Source organism: Aythya ferina (genome assembly GCF_964211825.1).
Source record: "Aythya ferina genome assembly, chromosome: 3".
NCBI classification, from domain to species: Eukaryota; Metazoa; Chordata; class Aves; order Anseriformes; family Anatidae; genus Aythya; species Aythya ferina.
In genome coordinates this window covers 12,417,476-12,440,983 of record NC_140298.1, presented here as the reverse complement: position 1 = coordinate 12,440,983, position 23,508 = coordinate 12,417,476, and the positions used below count along the sequence as shown (strand labels likewise).

The following is a 23,508-nucleotide window of genomic DNA, read 5'->3' as shown; positions in this document are numbered from 1 at the left end:
TGTCCCAGTGTGGACTGTAAACCACATCATTTTCAACAAGAAAGCTCTCCGCAAACAGTCAAAAAAACAGAAGGAAAAACAACCACCTGTAATAGCACGGCTGCCAACTTGCTCTTCCAGAGATCAGCGCCATGTTTTGAGACAATAAATACATAAAGACACCGCCGTTACTTGGTCTGACCTCAGGCAGTAGCAAACGGAGTTTTTACAGGGCGCTGCTCACACATTACTGCGTGGTCACAAGCTTTACAATCATACCAATGATCCGAGAGCCACGGGGGCACATGCATAAATCCATGCTGGGGTTCTTGATTTTATCCTGCAGCAGCTGGTCCAGCTCACAGCGCAGCTCCTTCACCAGCTCGGCGACCTAGCAGAGGTGGTGAAACACAGAGGTGAGCGTGAGGCTCCTGAGATGCCGCTCAGCACTGCCCTGCCGCCAGCATTCTCCCTCCTGTTCATTACCTGGTGAGAGGCAGCCACGAAACGGATCCAGCCGTCATCCAGGGAAATGACAAATTCTCCCTTCTGCAGCTGCATGTGAACCTGCCCGCCTCCGAGCAGGACCAGCGGGTACACGGACACCATGCTGCAGTCTCGGATGAACACGCGGCTGGTCTTGATCTTCTCGTGGTACACCAGGTAGGGGCTCTCGAAGTGCCGGGTCTGGAACGGCAGAGCCCCAAAGGCTGTGGTTAACCCTTCAGCACATGTACACAACACCCTTGTTACTGCATCACCTCTATTTTGACCTGCTTGGGCAAATAAGGGATTGCCTGCGTTTTCTAAGGCTGAAAGAACAGCAAATGCACCTAAATGTGTCTGCGTGATTAACAGACTCTCTCCAATCCATGAGAGCTGCCATCAACTTTGCCAATTATCCCTTGCTCCTCCCCACTTTGCAGCGAGCATGTCAGCAATCAGCTAAGTTACCAGTTGCCTCAAGGCCCCAAATTCTTTTCATGCTATGGAGATTTTTCTGTGTGCATTTGTTATGCTCTTCTTGAAACAAGAATGATGAACATTTCAAAGCCTTTATAATTCCAGCTTACAGTTCATGATAAAAATCCCATGCTTTAAGCAAGTAATTTATAACCTGGAAAAGCACTGAATCATCAAACACGGAGAGAGACAGGCAAGCGTTACCATACATCATGGCAGAGAGAGAAGAGCTCTTACCTAAAAATAGCTATTAAGCTAGAAAGAAAATTAACTAAATTTGAGGACCCATGAAGAAACAGAGTATACCCATGGATTATGAATTATAGATTACAACCAATAAATAATTGGCGAAACAAAACCTGAGGGGAGAGGGGTTGGGTTATCTACATATACAGAGTTGTTACACGCACACGCCATCTCAGTACAGAGGAAAAGCCAAGGAAAACCACTGCAACGGAATTTCTAAGTGCAGCTTTGTAGACACAGTTACAGCAAAACATGCTCTGCATCTGCTAAATTCTGCTCCAGAAGTTGCAGTTTAACTGTGTGCCCAAGAGGACGCTCTTAACTCTGGAATACACCATTATTTATAATCCCAGCAGGGGGGATATTCAATCATGAATAATTTTTAAACATCAAAAGGGACCCTCACTAATCTCAGCTGTTCAAGTAAAGGTGATTTCTTTTATAAAAACAGTGTTTGCAGAAAAAAAAAAGAATCCTGACCTGATAATTCACAGACGAAGGGTGAATGTGAACATAACCATCATTTTTGGTAACAAACTTCAGTTCCTCTGCTTTTGGTTGCATTTTGACTGCTCCTGCACTGGTCTTCTGGTATTTGCCTTCTGGCTTTTTCACCTGTAAGGTAGGACAAAAATTTGGAGAAGCCTACTGTACCAGCAAGCTGAATTCACCTTTTTTAACTTATGTTTTAATTTCAACAACAGAAATTCTCAAGTAGTAACAAGTCAAGTCACTAGAGACAGATGATACACTCCAGGTGCTGTCTAAACTCTTACAGTTCGTTTGTAACCAGGATCTTACAAAAAAATGTAATTTAAATTAAGTTCTTAAAAACACTTGCTGCTGGCATATATGTAACACTGCGAGCAGGCTGCAGGAACAGCAACAGTATCAAGCTATACAAAAGGGAATTTGGCGACCTGTCTCTGACACTACAAGCCCCAAAGTTTGGCAATCTAAAGGGGCTCAAATCTGGTAGTTGGCCCTTGCTGAAAGCTGGCAGTGTGGATGTGCTGCACAGCAGGAGCGTTCTTCTGAATGAAATGAAATAACTTGAAAGAAAGAAAAAAAAAAAAGCATTCTTTTACCTGGACAACATTGGGATACAGCGCAGCACACAACATAGCTGAGATCAGCTTGATGTTCTCCGCATTGGAATTTGCCTATTAAATGAATGCACAAATCAGGTATCCTACAAGTCAGTCAAAAGACAAAACCCCATTTCTGGAATGTGTCAATCACTGAAACCAGTTCCCTTCTATAGCAGCACTGCTGTGTTTTACAGAGAAGGTCCAGTTTTTGGTCCTAAGGTCTCAGGCTAGACTGAGGTCATCTTGCCCCCCTCCATCAATTTGGAGCAAAATTGGAAAGAAAGCACAAATTGTCCCAAAGCACAGTGAGACACCACAGCTACCAAGCCCTTACCACCCCCATCATGTAGCCCTGGACGATCTCTGGCTACGCAACACAATTCTGTTCCCGAAATACGGTCTGCACTAACACCACCATTACCTCTTCTCCGGTGGCATCCAACACACCATCGCCTCCTTGGGACCACTTCCTCTCAATGTCCCGGGCTCTTAATCCCTCCTTCACAAACCCAATGTCAGAAAGCAGTTCTGTGAACTGCCTTTTCAGACTGGCAATTTCCTACAAACAGACAAAGGAAGGTCGGTGATGCATGACCCATGGAGGCAAGAGAGTCTTAACACATTCTCAGCTGAGGCACCAGAACTCCTCCTCGGTGTCTCAACCAGTCCCTGCATGAGGCGACAAAAACTGACTTACCTGAAGAACTCTTCCTGATAAAAAGTTCTCCCTGCAGTAGTTGTAGCTTGCTTGAGATCCCTCTTTGGTACTTAAACGCCATCCCTAATTGAGAGGATGGGGAAAACCTTAACTAAAATATAACAGCTTGAATTTCAGCACATCACACACCTCTGGCAGAAGCTGCTGACTTTTAGCTCACCTTATAAGCCTGGAGAAGAGCCAGATAGTCGCTGTTCCCTACTGCAAACTCTAACTTCTTTTTGTTCGCTTCTTCCCTTTTATCCCACGGGGACACCTAGACAGGCAGTAACAGGTTAATCCTCTCACTCTCCTCACAGTGCAGACCTGGCATCCCAGGAGCTGCATGGTAAAAACACCTCTGGTAATTTGACAGCAGCTCACAGGTCAGCCCAAAAATTGCCTCCGTAGACAACACAGAATCAGAGGCGTTCAAAAATGCCCAGTCAACAGCAGAGTACCTAAGCCCATTGCCCTGCCTAACCCCAGGAGATCCAAAGGCAAATTTGTGATTGAGCAGTTCACAGAAAATATTAATTTAGGGCACACGGTACAAGTGCCAAGGTGAAAAATACCATTTGAAAAATGTTAGCAAGGTAGTGCAGCCAAAGCTCACAGAAGAATGTTTGTAATAGAGAAGAGCACAGCAAGTCTAAAATCCACCTGAGTCAGAGAGAAGGTGACAGTAACTTGGGAAATTCAAGGAGCTGGGCTTAAGTTACTCTGTTTCAGAATACAGAGACCTATATAGCACCTGGATTTATGCTATAGAAAATCCCTAACAAGCATAAAGAAAACAAAATGCAATTTAATAACTAGAACAATCTATTTCCATTTCTTTCACAACTACCCTTAACATAAACTACTTGCGCTCCTAACGATAGCAATCAAAACCTCAACAAAGTCTGATTTTTCACACAAGTCCACATTGCAACAGAAGATTAACAACAGCAGCTGACCCAAAAAGCCAAAGTGAGAGCAAACATAAAAAACATCATATCTGAACTCTGTATTCATAGCTCAGACATGTCAGCTTCATTATTATCACAATTTTGTCATTATTTCTAACTGCTTCTAATATTCACTTCAAATTTTTGCATTAAATCTGGGCACAGGGGATTGGCTGTACTCACTCGTTCAGATTAAAACTAATCCCCACATTGTTCCTACTGCTCACTCACAGATAACATTCGTGTCACTGTTGCATGGTTTTGTTCATCTGCTTATAAAGATTTTTAATGAGCAATGCATTAACATATAAACAAGGTAGGCTAATAAGAAGAATTAAAATGCTCAAGTGTCGTGTGCAGCCAGTTTCAACAGCGTTCACTGCTGTATGAGAGCACTGCTTTCAAAGCCAGGAGCGTGGTTAAGATTACTTACAAAAGGTGACTTGAACGCCAGACTGGCTGCTATAGTTAGTGCAGGATCCAGGCAGCGGAAGATGGTGCCAAACAGCATGAGTTTGCCAATCCTGACATCAACGGGCAGGGAAGCCAAGTGATATCCCAAAGGGGTGAGCTTTTCGTCTGGAGTTAGTGCTCCCAAGTCTTGGAGTCGCAGCTTCGATGCTCGTAAAGACTCAGTTCTAGGGGGCTCAATTAGTCGTGATAAGACAGAGTGAAGACTCTGTGCAGAAAACATCTCCAGAATCTTAATTCTTACGGAGGGAAATTAAAAAGAAAAAAAAAAGGCAGCTTAGTTCTGTACACAGGACACACGAGCAAGGGTTTATAATAAAATGTACATCTAAGGAAGAATGTAATGTACAGAGACAAACATCTGCTGTGGGTCAGGAGTACAGGAACCCAACTGTGTTCTCAGGTGATGAGAGACCTTTTTCCTAGTGTCTAAAATGAGCTAAGGACTGAAAAAGGATTGGAAGACCTGGGGGAGCATATGATTAAATCCCTGGATGCAGAAGCCATGTGATAGTAAGATCAGGAGAACCTGAAATCTCCAGAGCAAGTCTCTTGGTTTCCTGATTCTAGAACTACTTGGTACCTTGTTCTCTGCAGTGGAGAAAGGACATTCTGCACCCTGGCTCTTTCAGGCTATAGAGGAACTGTTAACACTCACCTTAGACAAAGCTGCTCCAAGGGCACTCTCTGGATTTCTGGTAACTGCTCTTTTATGAGCTGATGGTTAAAGTGATGGCTACTGAAAAGATGAAAGCAGACACCTGAGGCTACGCGGCCTGCTCGTCCTTTCCTTTGCAGAGCGTTGGCCCTGGACACAAACGTGTCTTCCAGACTTTCCATTCCTTTGCTTGGGTCATACCTAGAGGAGAGCAGGAACCAGGTTTACATTCAGGAGTGCAGAGTGAACAAGCTGGGGCTCAAGCAGATGGATGCTGCCAACTATATGGATACAATTCCCACCCATCACTTTGGATCTGGGTCCAGACTGGCTCCCCCACTTTGCAGCAGCTTTCTGCAGCTCAAGGCACAGAGCAGGAATGAATCCCAGTACCTTTTCTCTTTCATTTTTCCAGAATCAATCACGTAGACCACATCGTCAATGGTGACAGATGTTTCTGCAATGTTTGTAGAGATGATGATTTTGATAACTCCTGCAGGAGGCCTGAGGAACACAGACTGCTGTTCTTCACTGGACAACGAAGAATGAAGCGGGTAAACAACGCACCTGGAGAAGTATGAGAGAACACTCAGTTCATCTTCAGCTTTTTCCCTCCTGGGAACAGTCTGCCTGTATGTAGTTTTGCACGAGATATTGCACACAGCCATTCAAAGGAATGTAAGAACAGAAAACTTCTCTGCCATATCACCTTTAAGACATGTTCTAAGGGAAAGGCGTCAGAATTGAAATGAACAAAAATTCTGTCTCTTTTGAAGAGCCCAGAACGTGCCATTTGTAAGGCCAGGCTGGAAAAAATCACTCCAGTCAACATTGCCACAGACATCTGTGTGACAGTTTAAACAGAGATTCAGTTACACCTCCATGTAACAATCTAATGCCAAATACAACCACAGTAACAGCTGAAGGCATTTCAGCAAACCTTCTGAAAGAGAATGAGCTGAGGTGAAGTTTTCAGCAGTTTGCTGGAGCAGAAAATGGAGAACACTCAGCACTAGGATCTCTGAGAACCACAACTTAACCAGATAAGTAAAAACTGACACCTGTCAACTTCCTGAGCTGAGAAGAAAAAACAAACAAACAGAACAAGTCACTGTGATAGTAGAATAGGAATTACCTTGATGTTCTGGGTACCTTCATATCACAAACTCATATATTTAATAACCTTTATTTGTCCCTGGACAAAGGTAGGCTTTGTGCAGGAAGCCACTTTTTATTTATGGGTAAAGACTGATAATTTGGGAGCTCTTCTGCCTTACCTCTTGCTGTGCCTGTTATTAAAAAGGGCATTAGACTGGAGCTGCTCATAAAGCATCTTGATTTCTGCTAGACCAGGCAAAAATACCAAGACAGCACCTAAATATGTCAATTTAAAAGATAAAAATAAAAATCAGTCACCAGAAATGACAGCATATGTTGTTATTAACACGCAGAAAGCCCAAGGCAAAACTCCAGTTTTGCAGTTATTGCACAAGAAGTGTACAGGCTGCGACAATTCCTCATCAAAGACTTTCCAAAGTAGACAATTCTCTCATCTTCCCCATCCTATGCATAGTGAGGGCTTTGTTACTCAGACAGAATTTTTTTTTCCCCTGAAAGTGATCAGTGAGTAGAGAAACTGCATGCAAAACACTAGCTTGGGGCTGTATACAAGCACACAGCCTGCATAAATCTACTTTGGTTTCTCTCTCAAGAACAGTGAAATTACCTGGGGGGTACGAATGTTTGCCAGCAACTATCCACTCCAGCAAGGCTTCAATTAGTTCCAGATTAACCTTGTCCAAATCCATGACAGACATTGTTTTCAACACTGTCTTGTTAACCCCTGGGGAAAAAGAAATAAAACACATGGTTAAGTCCATTTCTTATAAAACACACGTGCTGCATACACCAAACCACTGTGGCTGCACAACCAGCATCTCGCTGAGACAAGGCAGAGGTCGCCTCATAAGTCACTCAGGGGTCACACTCCCCCTTCCATGCTTTCCCCTGTTCCAGCTCTTCCCTTCTTTTCTCATACCTTATCAGGGCTCACACCTGCCCTGCACTGAGCCTACACCAGGATTAATTTACCAGCAGAACGACACACGCATGTACTAGTGGTAAAAGGAGCTGAAAGCCTTCAGATGGTCACCAACTGATACCTTCAAGACTACAGTATCAAGCTTTCTCTTCTCCCTTTCAGTGTTTCTTACACCAACTCTAAACCAGACCGATTCCATCACCCTTCTGAGATGCTGATTGTTCAGCAGGAATCTGAAGAGCAATCAAGAGCAATGACTCTTGCTCATTACCACTGGGGAGCTCTCCACAAGGGTGTGCAGAGAGAAGCTCTTCAGGACTAAGCACAGGGATTATTGTGCTGTAAAGAGTGTGTGAAGTTAATGGAAAGGTCTCCCCCTGTTAAGCCTTTCACTGAATGGTTTCTTTTCTCAAGGAAGGCTTGTGATAATGAAGTGATCTCCTTGGTGCTTGAGGAAGATGCTGCTGTGCTTTATGTAAAGCTGCTTCAGCAAGAATGGGTAAAGAGGGGAAAGTGAAAGTCAACAAGGCATCTAAAAAAAAGAGGTAGCTGAAAACTGTCCCTTTTCAGATGCTTAAAAACTGCCAAGGCGTTTGTTCTAGTTTAAGAGAATGAAGGGTTTCCTTTTTTTTAAGTTGACAAGAGGTTTCTAATCTCACCTAGAAAGTAGCAAGCAGCAACCTGCTTAATTTCACCACCACAGAACTCTGAATAATATACATGCAGTTAACATACAATATTATATGGTGGCATACCACGCTGTCGTACAAATGTTATATGCCAGTTTATTAGATTTAAGGAGCTTACCTTTATATCGTGTCAGAAGCTGCTTCAGAGTTAATTTTTGGTCTGGGTCTGAGTCCTTGACAGCTGTGTCAGTGGCTTCCAGAAGGCCAGCACGTCTCAGATCCTCCTCTACTTCTTCAAATGCTGTTCTTCGGTGTCTTCCATTCAGTTTGTTTTCTTGCTTTACTTTGCGCCTGTAGGGACTGCTGTCCTCTAAAACATACCTGAACAGCAGAAGAATGTTCAGTGGCAAAGAAAGAAGCCTAACAGTCTCGATGTAATATTTAGCTACAGAGATACAGTATTGAAACTATACCAAGTTCCCCTCGGTTTATATAAAAGGCAGCCGCAAAACCAGAGATAGTAAAAAGACTGGGAATTTTACTTCACACTTATTTCAATTCATGCTACTGCTCCACCTCCATTCTAAGCACAGGGAAGGCAGTACTTCTGAACTGGATTCAGTTTTACTGATGGAAAGGTGTGGGTAAGCAAGCTGTTAACCCCCTGTTGTAGTCAAGTATTTGGTAGCTTTGACTTTAGGACAAGGGAGTTCCATAATAGACTGATGGTCAAAAAAGTCTGATCACTTGCAGTGCAACTCTCTCTTCTACTAGCAGGTCACCAGTGCTGAAATATTTAGCCAGCTCTGGGGGTAAAGGGAGAGGTGTTCTGCTATATTGGGGTGTTATGTCTTTTAAAAGCTGTCATGAGAAATACTAGGACTGCACATGTGATCTTGACAGCTAAGCAGGCAGCTCAGAGCAACAATCTGCAAATAATTTACAACAGCTGATCCATTTACTATCTCAAATAGCTGAGCTGCTGGGACTCTACAGTAGTTACAACTGATAACAAGAATTTTTGCCTCACTTTCTGCTGCAAAATAGGGCTTACAAAAAGGAACTGTTTGGTACCATGCCTTCGGTGCTGGAATCTAACTTCACATTTCTTTTGCCTGCCAATGTCTAACCACCACTAAAACAAGTAAAACGTGGATGAGGAGAAATCTGTCAATACACAGGCACTGACACACTCCTCATGGCAAAGTTCACCTCTTCTCGAGTACTCTGGTATCTAATTTAGAAAGTTTTTTTTTGGCATAAGCATAGACCCCACTGCAGTATAAGAAGTACCTTTTAAAGTCAGTACTTTAGCAGAACTCCAGGACTGCAGGTGATGGGGAGATTTGAGAGGAGCTCATTTTTAAATTTATGTACAGATCTAGTGCAGTCTCAAGGCCAACAGTGCAACCTCAAATACCAAATAGACCTAAGAATGTTTGGCAATTTCATACCTCGTCATTGCAATCACATCTTCCAGAAAAAACTGATCCACAGGAAATGTTCGACCTAAAAGGAAATGTGATAATAAATCTGTATTGCACACAACACCCACAGAAGAGGGAGAAGACAAAAGATGATTGTTATTTCATAGAGGTTATTATTTTACACACTGACTTCACAGCTTTAATCCCTAATCCACCTCTGTGACTAAAGAAAAAGAACGGGGGACTCTCCATCTATACTGTGCTCTTCACTGTAATTTCTGTCTAAAGCAAGCAGTGGATGTTTTCCAAGCATGGTTCGGTGACAGGCACATATACTGCCAGAGGAGGGCTGATAAACTTATGGGAAATTTCAGCTGTGGTGAAACTAGACATGACCAGGTTCCCTGAGCTATCTTATCATTTTTGGCTTTTTGGGAAGGATATTCTGCTGGTGTAAAGCAAGCACCAAAAAGGCTAAATTTCCAAGACTTTTCTTGTAAATCTCATGAGTCTTTCCTTCTAAGCACTTGTAATCATAGTTCTTGTAGAAATCCTCATCTTGCCACTTTACAAAATTAGCCCTTGTCTGAAGTTAAGAAGATCTTTTTACTATTCACCACTGATTTGCACACAAATATAAAAACACTTCACAAGCAGAAAAACTGAAACCAAACCACTAAAACAACAAATGTTGACAAGATAATAAAAACAACTGTTTTCACCTGGTATGTTAATAATTGGGCAGGAGTGAAAGTACTGAGAAAAAAGCTCTGCATTCAAGGTGGCACTCATTAGTATAATGCGCAGGTCTGGCCTCTGAACCATTATATCCTTCAAAACCAGCAGCAAGAAGTCACTGAAGAAAACAAGCAAAAAGACATTTGAATTTCTTCAGTGTTAGCTGTTAGATCTCTTTTTACCTTCCCTATTCTCTCCACTTCCACGGTGTTTCCAACAGCACAGCAATACCATCACATCAACAGCATGAGCTTCTCAGAATAGATGGAAGCTAATAATGTAGTATATTAACGGAAGCCAATCTGCTTATTTTCTGGCTTTTCCTTACAAGAGGGTAAGGATTACTTGGCAAATTTATTTAAACTATGAAAAGTTCTGGTTACATTATAAATTAATTGCATTAATGACAAGTCAAGAGCATTAGATAACAAATTAACTGGAAGTAATCAATGAGCCACTTTTGCTCCTTCCCTACCGGAAAAGCCTCTCGAACTGGCTTCCAAATGATTTTAGATGAGAAGAAAGAAGAAATCTTGAGTTGCACATCCTTTTATGAGGCTAAAATACAACCTGAGCTGTAGAGTAACAGGTCACAGTCAAAGTCTCCACAGAACCCACTGCACTTCAGTGTTTCACAAGGAAAGCATCAAAGAAAAGGGCCCTTGCCACTTAGTTTTCAGAGAGAAAAAAAGCTCCCAAAAGGAGGAATGTGAAGAATTAGTGTAAAAGCTGAAACAAAGGAGGAGTAAGAAGCAGACAACTGTGGTTAAAAAGTTACAGAACTCTCCAGCCCTATTCAAAACTTCTTTTCAACAACACTGCCAGGTGCCGGTAGATTGGAAGCATGGAAACTAGAAGGGATGTGCTTTCTTTGCAAACTGTTACAACACAACATCCTGTTGCCCAAAACCAAAAACCTAATACCAGACTCCTTCCACTACCCCATGTTACTGCCAGGAATGACTTCAGATACTTTCACCTTAGTCACCTTTATCCTTCTGATTGTGTTGCTTCATTTTGCTTACGGGATGAAAGATTATTTACCTTTCTTCTGTTCTTTCATGAACTTCATCGACGATAACATGCGTGATTCCCTGCAGTGTCAGATCTCCTTCCAGCCTTCTCAACAGCACACCGGTAGTGCAGTACAACAGTCTGGTAGCTGAGGACTGGGAAGGTGAAACAAAGCACTTGGTTGAACTTTGCACAACTTAACATAGCGCAAAAAGAGTGCAGCTGTGGAGTGTTCAGTTTCAGCTGACTGCCAGGTTTGACTGAAGGGAAACATACAATTCTTGCTGGAGACAGGACTGGACAATTTTTCTTTGATGACTAAAACTTAGGAGTATCAGCTTCTTACCTAGGAGCATTGCTAACTATAACATGTAAACAAAAAATTCTGAACTGGTTTTCCTTTGGAAGTTGCTTTGTGATAAAAAAAACTCAGATCTCTGTCCCTAGAAGGATTCAATGAATCTGACCATGCAATTTTACACATACTTCTTGGAAAAAAGCAATCAGCTGGAACGAAGATAAAACTTCACTTCCAGGACACCGGTTTAAATTCAGTTCCTCCTTCTGGTTGACTGAAGCTGTAAGTTTAAATCTCCACTCGGAGACAAATGGGAACAGAGATGTGGAAACAAAGTCAGCAACCTCAGACAACCTTCCTGAACACACAGAAGTATTACTCGTACCCTCACCTCAGACCCTTCACCCACAGTCTCAACAGAAACAACAAGATAAGTCATAGCACTTCAACTCTCATTTTGTAAAGCGGACCATGCAAATGGGGATGAAATAAAACAAGATGTATTTCACAAAACAATATAAAACAGGTGATAAAAACTTGCTGATCTCACTGTATAGTGGATACAAGACAGAGATTCTGTCTTGTAGATTCTGTATGCTAGGCAAACACTACACATGTTTTAATAGAACAAAATGAAAGGCAACAAGCAAAGCATACATGCCTTCACACTTTCTAGGCGGATCTGATATCCGACAGTCAGCCCAATCCTTTCTGTTCTTTCTTTGGCTACACGTTCAGCCACAGAAATGGCAGAGATCCTGCGAGGCTGGGTACAGATGATGTTTGCAACTTTGTTTGGAGAACCTTGCAGCGAAGCATCCAAAATAAACTGAGGAATCTGAGTGGTTTTCCCACATCTGCATGACAAGATCAGGCATCAATTAAAAGCAAACAAACAAACCAAAAATAAACATCTTCCACCCACATCAATTAAGATGTCTGTATTTCGCTTGAAATTTGTTTCGTTAATGTCATATTTCATACCAACCTTATCTATGATAGCTGTCACAGGTCATGGAGGAACTACAACTCTAACATTTTCAAGACATGGCCACATGTTGCATTTTTCTGTGTATAGTTTGATTCACAAAGTCTGTATGTACAACCACACCCTTACCCTGTCATGCCGCTCACGACTAGAACTTGGTGGCTCTTCAGGAAATCAAGAATGGTTTCTCTTTCCTGCCATGCAGGGAGCTTCTGTCTTTCATGCAACATGGACTGGAAGCGTCTAGAAGACTGACACACAGAAAGCAACATAGAAAAAATGGTAATTGAGGATAGTCCTGTCCTAGATTCTACAATTTTAGATGTTAACAGTCCTTCTGACTTTAATCTGACATCCTGAATGCAGTAATTCAGCGTTTCTTTTCCTTGCATCATGTTTTTCCATAAGGTGGAGCAAAAGGATACTTTCTAAAAAGCCAAACTGCTGCTACTGTTATTCTCAGAAGTATTTAATGTAGCTTAGCAAGCAGAACTCTGAGCAACCTTCTACCAAGGTACCTAATCTGATACTCAGATGAAAGCTCCAAGATAAAAACTGCCATTGATTTTTCTTTTCTAACTCTGACAGCAGCAAAACTCAGCTTTGCAAGATCCCTTACTGGTTGTTCAAAGGCAGCAGGATTGTATCTGATGAACTTGTGGCTTCTGCATCAAGACCAAGACTTAGAATGAATTGTTAGCTGAACTTCTGGAAGATGAGCAGCACAGCAGTAAGAAAACAACTGGAATGAAACAGAAGCCCCTTGTTTTAATATTTATTTCTCTAAAGCAAGCATGAAAGCAGGTATTCTGTTCTGTATACCATACCTTTTTCAGCCGAAACTGCGTGCAGAGTTTAACATTTTCATTATACAGAGACTTTGCTTGCACATCATACTTTCTGGATAGCTTTTTCTTGAGGTTCACGTAACTCTCATTCTCCACGACAACTTGTTCGGGCTCATCTTCCTCCTCCTCTTCTGCCACCTCTTCTTCCTCCTGAGGCTCTGTCACTGTTGAGGCTGGAGACACAGAACATACAGTTAGGTGTTCTTATTACGAATCTATGTGACCCCATCAGCACTGTAGAGAAAAGACACTTTCTAGGAGCATTTTCAATAAAGAACCTTGCCAGGCAGGAGATGAGGATCTACAGGACAGTTTTTGACACACATTTAGTTCAACACTACCAGCAAAGCTCCCCTCACCCTGTCAAACAAATCCCAGCTTCTCCAGCCCCATCCCACTTGTCACTACACCTGCACCAGCCCTGCTCTGCAGCACCAGGGTCTGGGTGGCTGCGTGGTGAACCTGACTGGCAGCGTTTTGCCTTCCCGAGTATTTTTCACCCATTGCAGCTCCCCGCTCCAATTCACTGCATGACCACTTGTATGCAGCACAAGGCTGTGATGGCAACACGAGCCTAAACTAATTAAAACTACACTTTAAGTGGTGAGCCACTGCCAAGTACTTTCAAACCAAGGCTGAAACTGGACCAGACACTTTAGTTCCTACTGCCTATCAAATTTCTATTTTTCTGTGGAGCTGTTAAAAAAAAAAAAAAAAGGAATAATCTGTTTTCATGATTCAGGTGCTCTAAAATGTGATGCTATTATTCTTGCAAGCTCCCTTTAAGAAAGATTGCCTTAGATAAAACAGCTTTGGAATTGACAGCCAGGTAATCTATGAAAAAAACTATGAAGTTTTTTTTTCAGCCTGCCACAAACGACAGAGGGCTGCAACTCTGCCCCTGAAAATAATAATAAAAAAAAAAGGTACCAAGAAAACCAACACAGACTTCTTTGTGACATTTACTCAGCCTTACATCCCACTTTACAAAATTAATTGTGAGGAAGGGTTGGTAATTGTATTTTTTCTTCTAAAAAGATGCTTCTGAATCGGTGAGTAGCAGATGCACAAAAGCTTGTAAACAACCTGCCCCATTCCCTTCCAAACACACACCGGGCCAGTTTTGGTGAGCTCACATCCCATCTCTCAATGGCTTTTTATCAAGTGCGTGGGAACAGGCCTCGTTCACTCTGCCAACCTGAAGTCATTTACTTCTACACTGCTTTAGCTCACTTCTTGCCAACAGAAAACCCTTCTGCTGCAGCTTTATTAAGAAAGGGACTTCCTGCAGCACAGGCAGATTATAGATCTGGCTCACCACATGACCTTAATTCCAGAAATAGATGTGGAAGAGGCGCCTGATTCTGCTCCTTGCCTTCTCTCTTTTTTTTTTTTAAACCCAGAACCCCTAGAGGGAAATTTGGTGTACCTTCTGATATTTGGTTTGAGGCAGACGTACTCTCTGTGTGTAGCTTTCCTGGAGGCGTTGCCAGCAGGGACACTGGAGGAAGGCTGTATTTGTGGTGAGTCTTTTCAAGCAACTCGCTTATTTCAGATTCATCTTCTAAGCAAGTCACCAGCGCGTACACCACTGGTTCGTGAGCCTCTGCAGCTATCAAGGCCTTCCCAAAAAGGAATTCAGCAATGTGCAACCGACAGGCGAGAGGTAGATTCTCATCAGTGGAATAAAATGCCACAAGAGGTGCCTGCAGCGGGTACTTGTTTTCTTCAGGAAATCTTACTTCAAGTTCATATACGGGACCATCACTGTTAGTTCTGAGATGAGAATCATCTACAGAGTTCTTGGCTGATCTCAGCGGGTGGTTTGGAGGGAGTTCATGTCTGAATCTGCATTTTGAACCAAACTTGCAGCCTCCTTGGAGATAAAATTTACATATTTCTTTTGAAGTCTGCTTTGCAGCGTCCCTCGTACAACCACCCTTTTGTTTCGATTTGCTGAGCCTGTTCGTTAGGTATTCCAGTTCCAATCCAAAAGTCCAAACTCTGTTTTGAATTCTTTCTACAAATTTTTCTCCATAGATTGACCGGAGGACAAACGCCTCTTCTTGTCTCTGTTCTAAACATTCTTCTCTACTGGCCTGAGCAGCTGCTTCAGAAACCTGCATCTTCTCTCCATATCTCTCAGCAAAGCACTGCAGCAGCAAATGCTCCAAGGACGCCCCAATATTACCATTGCAGGATCTCAGTACGGTCCTACAACGCTCACTGTCAAAACCGTACCTGCAACAAAACAGAGACAACGTGGCAACAAGTGAGTGACAGGCTACAAAACAAAATAACCACAGATCTGCTTGACTAGGCTGGCAGTGAGGAAGCATGTTAAGGCATGAGATCCCATTGCTACTACTGAAAAAACAAAACTCCCGCTGTCTGTCGTTTATAAGGTAATAAATTAGTTTATGGGGCTACTGTCTCACAGCTCAGAATGTAGCACGTAACAGTTCCAGGACTGTATTTCCCACTTGAACTGTATGAATAAAGCTCTTCAGAAAAAAAACTGAGTCCTCTCACATAGAAAATGCTCAGAAACAAAGAAAAAATAGTTAATAAATGTTTCTATCTCAGCAAAATTGATGAAGAAAGATTACAAATTTTCCCAATTATACCTATCTGAAGAAATATATAACAGCAATGCTTCCTAAGCTTTCCCTAATACCTGTTTCGTGATCTTAAAGAAAGAACTTAAAAAAACAGTGTAAAAATAAGAATGATTTATTTTCATAAAATCATTATTTCAAGTTCACCCAGTTGAGGATCAAATTTGCAGGAAATACAAGCCTAGCAGTTCAGCACACAGAATTTCTCTGGAGTCAAGTGGAGTTCCAAACACTGAGGGCTTACAGTGCTGAGACTAACAATTTACCTCTTCGGGATACAAGTTATTCACTGAAAGGACTCACCTGGAGAGTTTGTGCACAGCAAATGCAGACACTTCACTTTCCACAATTTTGTGCTCAGCTGCCTCAGCAGAAGACCTTGGTGTTACGTCAGAAACTTCCTGATCTGTTGACCAGCACTGTTCATCATCAAGGTAATCAGGTTCGTCATCGTCTTCTCCAGAACCAGCTACTCTGATAAAAAAGAGGTATCAAATTAAAATGAAATAAAATAAAATTATATTGCTGAATAGACAAAAAAAATTTCCCCTGTAATTTTAAATCCTCCACTGAAATGGGGAGTTCTACTATCGCTTTCCCATAGCTAATATTGTAGAGGAACAGAGTGGACTTGAGATAAAATTAAAAGTTAAGGGGTAAAAAAAGATCACTTTTTATTTCTAATAGTGTGCCTATTAAAGCATCTAGAAGAAGTGCCTCTGTTTAAACTAACTCTGATTCAGGAGCCAGATCCTGTCCTTGAAGCTCCCGAAGAAGTTCCTTCACTCTTCTCTGATTCTCTGTTGTCATGTGTATGGTCTGCAGAGGCATCTTGGCTTCAGGTCTCTGTTTCGTTTGCCCTCCTCTCCTGGCAGAGGCACTTGATCTGAAAATTAAAATTAAAACAGAAGACAGCAATGAGTTATTTGCCTGGCTCAAAGGATGCTTGCTGAATAGGTATGTGAAGCTGAATGTTAGGATCCAACTCTGTGTTTCGAAGCAGGAAAAAGAAAATAGGACACTTATATCACCTAAGGAGTGCTCAGTTGGGTTCATTCTTACACAACCAGGATGTGTACAGCCATGTCTGTGCACAAACAGATGCGTATATGGATTTTATCCTACGTCACATGCAAAGTGATTTAGTAAACACGTTGCGAGGTTGTGCTGTTCTCAGACTAAGTACAGCCAAGTATTTCTAAGCTACATTGGTCCCAATACATTCTGGGTACCAAATTAATTTTAATCTTTCTGTTTCTTCTTTGGAATACAAAGAAATGAGTATCCCATGTCTATTAGTGCCCTCTGATAAAACACGTTTTGAAATAATTTCATGTGAAAAGAAGAAAATCAGAGCTTCAAATTCTTTTTTTTTTTTTTTTAAAGAGCTTTCCCAGCTATAAAATGTTAAAAACTTAATCAAAAGATGCATGTAAAAATTGCTTCATGCTGAAACAGCTTCAGCACCCCTTCACTGTTCTGCATATTCAAACACAGCCAAAACAGTCCCAAAATATCCTGAACACCTCTGTATTTCAAAACCTGCAAATTAATGAAAGACCTGTTTTCCAGCCTTGGTTCCTCGAACAGACAGAAATCATCTCCATCGTCCCAGATTTTGGTTGAACACTTCCTATTTCCTCCGAGTTGACTCTTGTTTGAATGGCCACCACTGCTTCCTCCTCTCCCTCTTCCTCCTCCCCCTCTTCCTTTTCCTCCTCCTCCTCCTCCTCTCCCTCTTCCTCCTCCTCTGTTGGGCTTTCCTCTTCTCTTTGCTGCTGAACTCATGTTCTCCTGCTGAGGAAGAGAAAAAGATATGATTTAGCATGTCATAACCGAGTACACATCATCTGATCTTTCATGTTTGAGCACAGCCGTTCTCAAACCACACTTAACCACCTTCATGCTCAGGTATCTCTATGCACCTGAAGCAACGCACAATCCACCAGAACAAATGGTTTTAGAAAACGAAAGGGATCCTAATCTTTCTCACAGCTGCTCTAACTGCAGGGCCTCTCAAAAAATACAGAGGAGCCTACCAGCAGCGCTGCCTACCCCTGGCGCTCGGGTTATGTCACTCCGATGGCATTTCCTCGGACATGGCAGTGCAAAGGGCAAACCTTGAGGGGATCCTCCACAGCAGAGAGCAGCCTGTGCCCGGGTACCCTTCAACCCGGCCGCTGGGAGAGGGAGCCTGAAGGGAATCTGAAGGGAAGGGTGGGATGGGGCTGGTCCTTAGGGTCCCCTCCAGCCCCAACCACCCCGCGCCTCTCCCAGAGCGGTGTCAGGGCAGCTCCGGGCCCTGTGGCAGGGGCTCGTCCCCAGCTCCCCAACCCCTCAGCCCCCGTTCCCCTGCCCCTGATCCCCCCACCAAAAAAAAATTTCCTCTCCTCACCGCCCCGCCGCCGCTGCCCTGCCCTGGAAGCGCCGCCTTCCCCTTCCGGGTTGCCGGCCCCCTAGCAACGGCGGACACTTCCGCTTAGCAACCATGGAGGGTACGCGCGCCCCCCCCCCTCCCCCCCCCCAAATAAATAAATAAATAAATAAATAAATAAATAAATAAATAAATAAATAAATGAAGATAACAATAACAGCCCCTAAACAAGCACACTGAGAGCAGCTTGCTGAATCACACTGATGGGGAAAGTTGGGGTGTCGGCTAACTGCGGTGACACGTTTTTGTTTTTATTTTTTCTCTTTCTCAACAGGTGCTGAGGTTTTTAAAGTGTCTTTCACGTTCCTAAACAAAGACAAGTATGGTAAGCAACCCTCGCCCCGCAGCGAATTCCTTTTGTCACCCTGCGTGGGGATTTTCAACCCACAGGGGATGTGCGGGGAGAAATCTGCGCGCTGTCGATGTGAGGGCTGCACAGACGGCAGGTCGCCCAAAGCTGCCTCTCCCTGTCCACCACACACCGAGGCAGGAGCTGACCTGGCTCCAGGTTGTTTAAAGAAATAAAAATTCCCAGCAAACCCCTGGAATGGTCCAATGGGGTCTGCTCTGCCCCATGGCAGCTCCCTGCTGGTGGTGGTGGGGGAATTGCCACAGGCTGCTGCCAGCTGGTGCCCACCCCAGGTACCTTACTCACCCCAACAGACCACCTCTGGGAACAATCTGTCTGCAAGAGATGCAAGAAATGCCCTCTGAGAACTATTTTTTTTTTTTGGTCTCAAATTATATTTTGAATTCAAAATACCTGCCTTGCTTCCTAGAAGGGGAGTGCACAAAGACACCCGAGGGCAAGCTCCACAGGAACGGGCATGGAGTTCACACCAGCGCCAATGGAATGACATACATAGGTACCTGGAAGAACGACAAGGTAATTTTAAGGATTCCTTAATTTCAAACTTTGTCTGGGTTTAGCATGATGTGTGTCTTACCATACCCACCCTTAGATGCATGGAAAAAAAAGCCATTACCTGAAAAGAATCAGATCAACACCAGGCTCTTCTTCCACTAGGGCGTCTTGTCCCAAGCCAGCCTGAAGACTTCAGATGTTCAGGGTGTGGGGACATCTGCTGCATCCTGAGGCTTCTACAAATACACTGGGCACTGCTGGCCCTGGTGAAACACTTGGGCAGTGTGGCAGTAGCGGTGCCCTATGTGGATGGGCTGGGTGCACATAGCTGGTTGAGCACAGCCTTTCTGCTTGTGCATATGAACCCCACACACCTCCTTCAACCAAACAGGGGAGCTCTGGCCATCAGTAGATATGCCAATAAACAGTGGCTGCCCTTGGTTACTGAGTTCACCAGGAATTAATTGTTAAGTACATAAAAACTGCTTGTTTTGTTGATTCTGGAGGCATCCCTGAAATGAGACAAATAAAGGCCTGCAATTAGGAAATAGCATCTTGTGGCTTTTTGAGATCTAGTCTGTCTTTTCTCATTCTCATACAAAAATATTTGTGCAGCGACAAGAATTAAGATTATAGTACAAAAATGCACAGATTTACAGCACAGATTTAAACCCCCAGACATGGTTTAGTCTGAAACAAATGAAAGATTTGCAATGCCTTGATCCACAGAAAGAAATTCCAGAAAATTTAATTAACCCCTCAGGCTGTCAGGGTAGATGAGTTATTTGTAGGGCTGAGGACAGCAGTTCCCTGTTGCACAGATTGTAAAGATCCTGTGAGACTATCAGTAGAGGAAAGATTTATTAGATACTGTGACTGGTCAGAAACTCCAAGCTGTTATCTAAAATCCTTGCAGAGGTAGGAACCTGTCTAAATCTGAAAAAGAGTCACTGTCCTCTCCTCTTATCTGAATAAGATAGAAGACTCAGAGGCAGCAATCTGAAAAGATACTGTAATGGAAGGAAATATACCATATGCATAAACATTAACCCTTTTCTTTATCCATCATCTCTCATTAAACGCAGATGAATGGTATTGGAAGGCTAGAACATCCTTCTGGGGCAGTTTATGAAGGCGAGTTCAAAGACAACATGTTTCATGGGGCAGGAACCTACACTTTTCCAAGTGGAGCGAAGTACATTGGACCATTCAATGAAAACAAGTATGTTTGAAGCTGAGGAGTTCTGTATTTTTTTGTTGTTGTTGCTGTTTTCTTTTTTTACAAAACATTTTACAAAAAATGTAGATTTGATTTGATAAGGCATGGACTCCAAATAAAATTCACCCGACATGGGAGTGGGTTTCTTTTGCTACCAGGGAAACTTGCACTGGGTATCTGAAATTGCTGATTCCAGTTGTATCCATCTCATCAAATCAGTTAAAAGCCAGTCATTCAATCCCAGTCAGAAGTTTTCAAGTTGGGTGTTCCACTCACCCACTTGTTTTTGTGCTACCAGGTCTCTGGGCTCAGGCAGAGTTAAGAAGAAGAGAACGGTTCAGATAAATTTCAGAATTTTTTCAAGCCTACAGACACATGCAGAAATACAGCACTGATTTGCACTGATAGTTTGCAATGTTTTTTACTTACTTTTGAGGTACAAATTCTGTAGAGAAAATGCAGAGGTTTATTTTTATCACTCAGAATAAAATATTTTAGTGCCACTCATACAAAACAACAACTAGGCTGATTTCGTATAAATAAGGGTGTTTTGAACTGCTAAGACACCATCTTTTCCTAAAGCAAGAAGTCGATACCTACTTCATAATTCACAAAACAGATCTAATGAGAAAAATAACTGTAAAAACTCACGTAAGAATGTTCACATTCATTTTCCTTATAACTTCTCTGTCAAATTTCCTAGGTTTATTTCTTTAAGCACCACCACAGTCCAGTATCTGAAATAAATCAAAAATACATATGTGCAGTCAATATGTGGTCTTTCATCACAAAACATCCCTGCCTTGCTGCTGACCAAAAAGAACAGCTGTAGTAGTAGAAATATGACCAATTCTGTTTTTAAATAATTATGCACCAAAGGAAGCATTAGGAAAATGTACCTGAATGCAAAATATTAACCTGTATATTAAACTCAAAGAGGGGGAATTAAAGACATTTTACACTATTACAGTGGCACGTTAAAATGTGCCACAGGGCTGCTGTCCTTTGCTGTCATACTGAATGTCAGATGTGAATTTGGCGTGAAGTGTAAAACTGTGAATACTCATCACTGGAGTGAGGGCATTCAGCAATAGATCACATACACAGCTTTTACTTTATGGGTGTTTCCTTTCAAAAATCTTAGGGTGATGCCTCTGCTCCCATGGGAAGATGTAGCCCATTGCAAAGGGGCCAGCACGGTGCTCGTCACTGGCAGCTGATAGCCTCGATTCAAACTAAAATCAAACTCTCCTAATTAGTAGGAGAGACCCAATCTTTGTTTGCCACTGCCATTTTCACCAGGAAATTCAGACTTTTCCTTTTTGACACTGTTTTGTGCTTGTTAATACACGCTGCTCCCTGACAGCCCAACGCAGGCTATTTTGCCCAGTTTGGGGGCTGCTGTTTTCACCTACTCACACAAGCTGGGTGTCTGCTCACCAGACCACTGCAGCTTTTATGAGAGAACACAAATAGGCAGCAACGCCACGGCAACTCACTGTGACTGCTAGGTGCCTTCATTTTTTAAGGGAAACATCTCCAGTAATTGGTTTTGGAAGTTATTTTCCCCTCATTTGCAAGGGATGCTGATACATACATTTCTTCTGTATAGCAGTTTTCAGGTTTAACGATGAGCTCGATCACAGCTTTCAAAGATCAGCAGAAACACATGGTTTATGAGGACTCAGTTTATGTGGCAGTTACTTTTTTCCCCACTGGAGGCTGTAAATCCTTGCACTTTGTCCTAACAGTAGAAAAGGATGGGGAAAGGGTGAGGCAGGATGAATTTTTACAGCAAGATCAACACAGGGAATGGCTGCAGACACCTACACATCTTTAGGATATCCCTCAAGGAAGTCAGGATCAACTTGATAGGACATAATCTCTGATTACTTCAAATCACGACCAGATCTACAAAGTTTTTCCTGTGCAGGCTATGTGCTAGCAGGATGTTAGAGTAAACACACTTCTGCACAGGAAGGCGTATGTTATTTGGCTGTCTATGCCACGTGCTTCGTAATTATTCTTATCTTTTATAAGCTACCATGTGGGAGAAAGTTAAAGCAGGTACTTGGTCTGGATCAGGAAGGTTTTGATTCCTGGCACTTTCCTTATCCAGCTTGCACACACATCGCTGTGCTTGCACAAACTGATCCCATTCTTTATTAACAGGCTGGATTTGTGTTGTTACAGGATGGAAGGCGAAGGAGACTTTATAGATGAAAACGGAGTGGTGTGGACTGGCACTTTCAGTGGCTCAGCAGCAGTGGGACTGAAGCAGAAGCTGAGAATGTAGCTGTTCGGTCCTGACAGCAGCATGAGTCAAGGGCAGCCCTGGGATCACACTCTGGGTTCACCAGTTGCGATGAGTTTTCAACAGGCATTGATTTCTTCATGTATTTGTTAAAAATAACCCCTGAGGATGGATGTCACTGGTAAATAAAATAAAGTTTCTTTTATTTTCAGATTAATCAGTTGAAGTCTCCTAAGTAAAAACCTTAAAGAAAAGGGGTTGGAAAGGGTGAATTTATAGGTGGAAAAGGTAAATGTATAGAATTGCTTTTTGTTTTAACCTCAACTAGGAATTTCTTTCTCCCTGGGTTTCAAAAAAAAACACAAACAAACCAACATCATCAACAAATGAAGCCTGATTTATGCTCAGCTTCTGTAACTTTCTCCAGAAAACAAACATCCCCACCCACAACAGCTTTTGCAAACACACTACTGATGTTTGGACTGGGCCTGGCATTCCACAGTGGGGTTAGGACAGAGAGCAAGCGCACCTACAGCATGGCAATCACTCCTCCCAGGTAAAGCCCATAAATCCCAGGCTCCAGCAGCAGACTGCTCAAAGACATGCACCAAAGCCACTTTCCTCTGGGAGGGAAGTCGACAGGTGAGCACACAGGGGAAGCTGTTCACTGTCACCATTCCTATCAGAAGGTTTAATGCAGTAATAAATTTATCTCCCTTTTTGTCTGGGTTTGTACCTCAAACGTCTCTTTTCACTCTGAATCTAATGAATAGCAGGAAAATTGCCTTCTAGTTTACAAAAAAAAAAAAAAAAAAGCAACATGCCAGCTTCATGAGGAAAAAAAATATGTTGAGTCTTTGTTTGCCAGATGTTTAACGGAGTTTTAGTAAATACCTGCCCTCACCTTCCCTTGTGACCACAGTGTACAAATTGGTACTCTTTCAGATGTGTCTTCAAATACTCAGTGCATTTTGCTCTGATTTGGAAAAGTCCTGGGCTCTTTGGTTTCTTATCAAAATGAAAAAAACAGCACTTTATCAGCACACTGAAACACAAACTGCTCACTGATCATTTGGCAAC

At 42.6% G+C, this 23,508-nt stretch overlaps 3 protein-coding genes across 4 annotated transcripts in view; 1 reads left to right on the top strand and 2 right to left on the bottom strand.

The window, feature by feature from the left end:
• Window positions 1-66: 66 nt before the first annotated feature.
• On the bottom strand, window positions 67-17,855 carry DHX57 (DExH-box helicase 57). Of its 2 annotated transcripts, XM_084515441.1 has the most exons (24): window positions 17,712-17,853; window positions 17,218-17,453; window positions 16,390-16,542; window positions 15,960-16,130; window positions 14,468-15,279; window positions 13,018-13,211; window positions 12,320-12,441; window positions 11,864-12,059; window positions 10,935-11,059; window positions 9,875-10,008; window positions 9,180-9,234; window positions 7,904-8,106; window positions 6,782-6,898; window positions 6,333-6,429; window positions 5,449-5,622; window positions 5,056-5,256; window positions 4,360-4,636; window positions 3,158-3,253; window positions 2,977-3,060; window positions 2,701-2,838; window positions 2,277-2,351; window positions 1,669-1,803; window positions 466-666; window positions 67-370 (listed from the first exon to the last, which is right to left on the bottom strand). In XM_084515441.1, the coding sequence occupies exons 2-24, from the start codon at window positions 17,442-17,444 to the stop codon at window positions 227-229; spliced, it is 4,131 nt and encodes a 1,376-aa protein (XP_084371567.1). In that variant the 5' UTR covers window positions 17,445-17,453; window positions 17,712-17,853; the 3' UTR covers window positions 67-226. The 2 variants fall into 2 exon arrangements, 1 of the variants encoding a protein (XP_084371567.1); XR_014691856.1 differs by lacking the exons at window positions 67-370; window positions 466-666; window positions 1,669-1,803; window positions 2,277-2,351 and having other exon boundaries at window positions 2,977-3,083; window positions 17,712-17,855.
• A 274-nt stretch (window positions 17,856-18,129) lies between these two features.
• Window positions 18,130-22,641, top strand: MORN2 (MORN repeat containing 2). Its single transcript, XM_084515453.1, has 5 exons — window positions 18,130-18,151; window positions 18,365-18,415; window positions 18,870-18,976; window positions 20,041-20,177; window positions 22,368-22,641. The coding sequence occupies exons 1-5, from the start codon at window positions 18,145-18,147 to the stop codon at window positions 22,468-22,470; spliced, it is 405 nt and encodes a 134-aa protein (XP_084371579.1). The 5' UTR covers window positions 18,130-18,144; the 3' UTR covers window positions 22,471-22,641.
• LOC311434954 (uncharacterized protein) overlaps window positions 18,854-23,508 on the bottom strand; it is a 32,240-nt gene continuing 27,585 nt past the window's right edge. Inside the window, exons 14-16 of the mRNA XM_084515452.1 lie at window positions 20,826-20,911; window positions 19,077-19,467; window positions 18,854-18,960 (exon numbers count right to left, since the gene is read on the bottom strand). The gene's annotated coding sequence lies outside the window, so the exon portion shown is untranslated. The remainder of the gene's footprint in view (window positions 18,961-19,076; window positions 19,468-20,825; window positions 20,912-23,508) is intronic.

Coding starts and splice junctions, on each gene's coding strand:
- DHX57 (XM_084515441.1), bottom strand. CDS start 17,444: ATGAGTTCAGCAGCAAAGAGAAGAGGAAAGCCCAACAGAGGAGGAGGA. Junction 6,430..6,781: donor CAAACATTCGTACCCCCCAG/GTAATTTCACTG, acceptor TGACATATTTAG/GTGCTGTCTTGGTATTTTTG. Junction 5,257..5,448: donor GGAAAAATGAAAGAGAAAAG/GTACTGGGATTC, acceptor GCTCTCCTCTAG/GTATGACCCAAGCAAAGGAA.
- MORN2 (XM_084515453.1), top strand. Junction 18,977..20,040: donor GTACCTGGAAGAACGACAAG/GTAATTTTAAGG, acceptor CATTAAACGCAG/ATGAATGGTATTGGAAGGCT. Junction 20,178..22,367: donor GGACCATTCAATGAAAACAA/GTATGTTTGAAG, acceptor GTGTTGTTACAG/GATGGAAGGCGAAGGAGACT.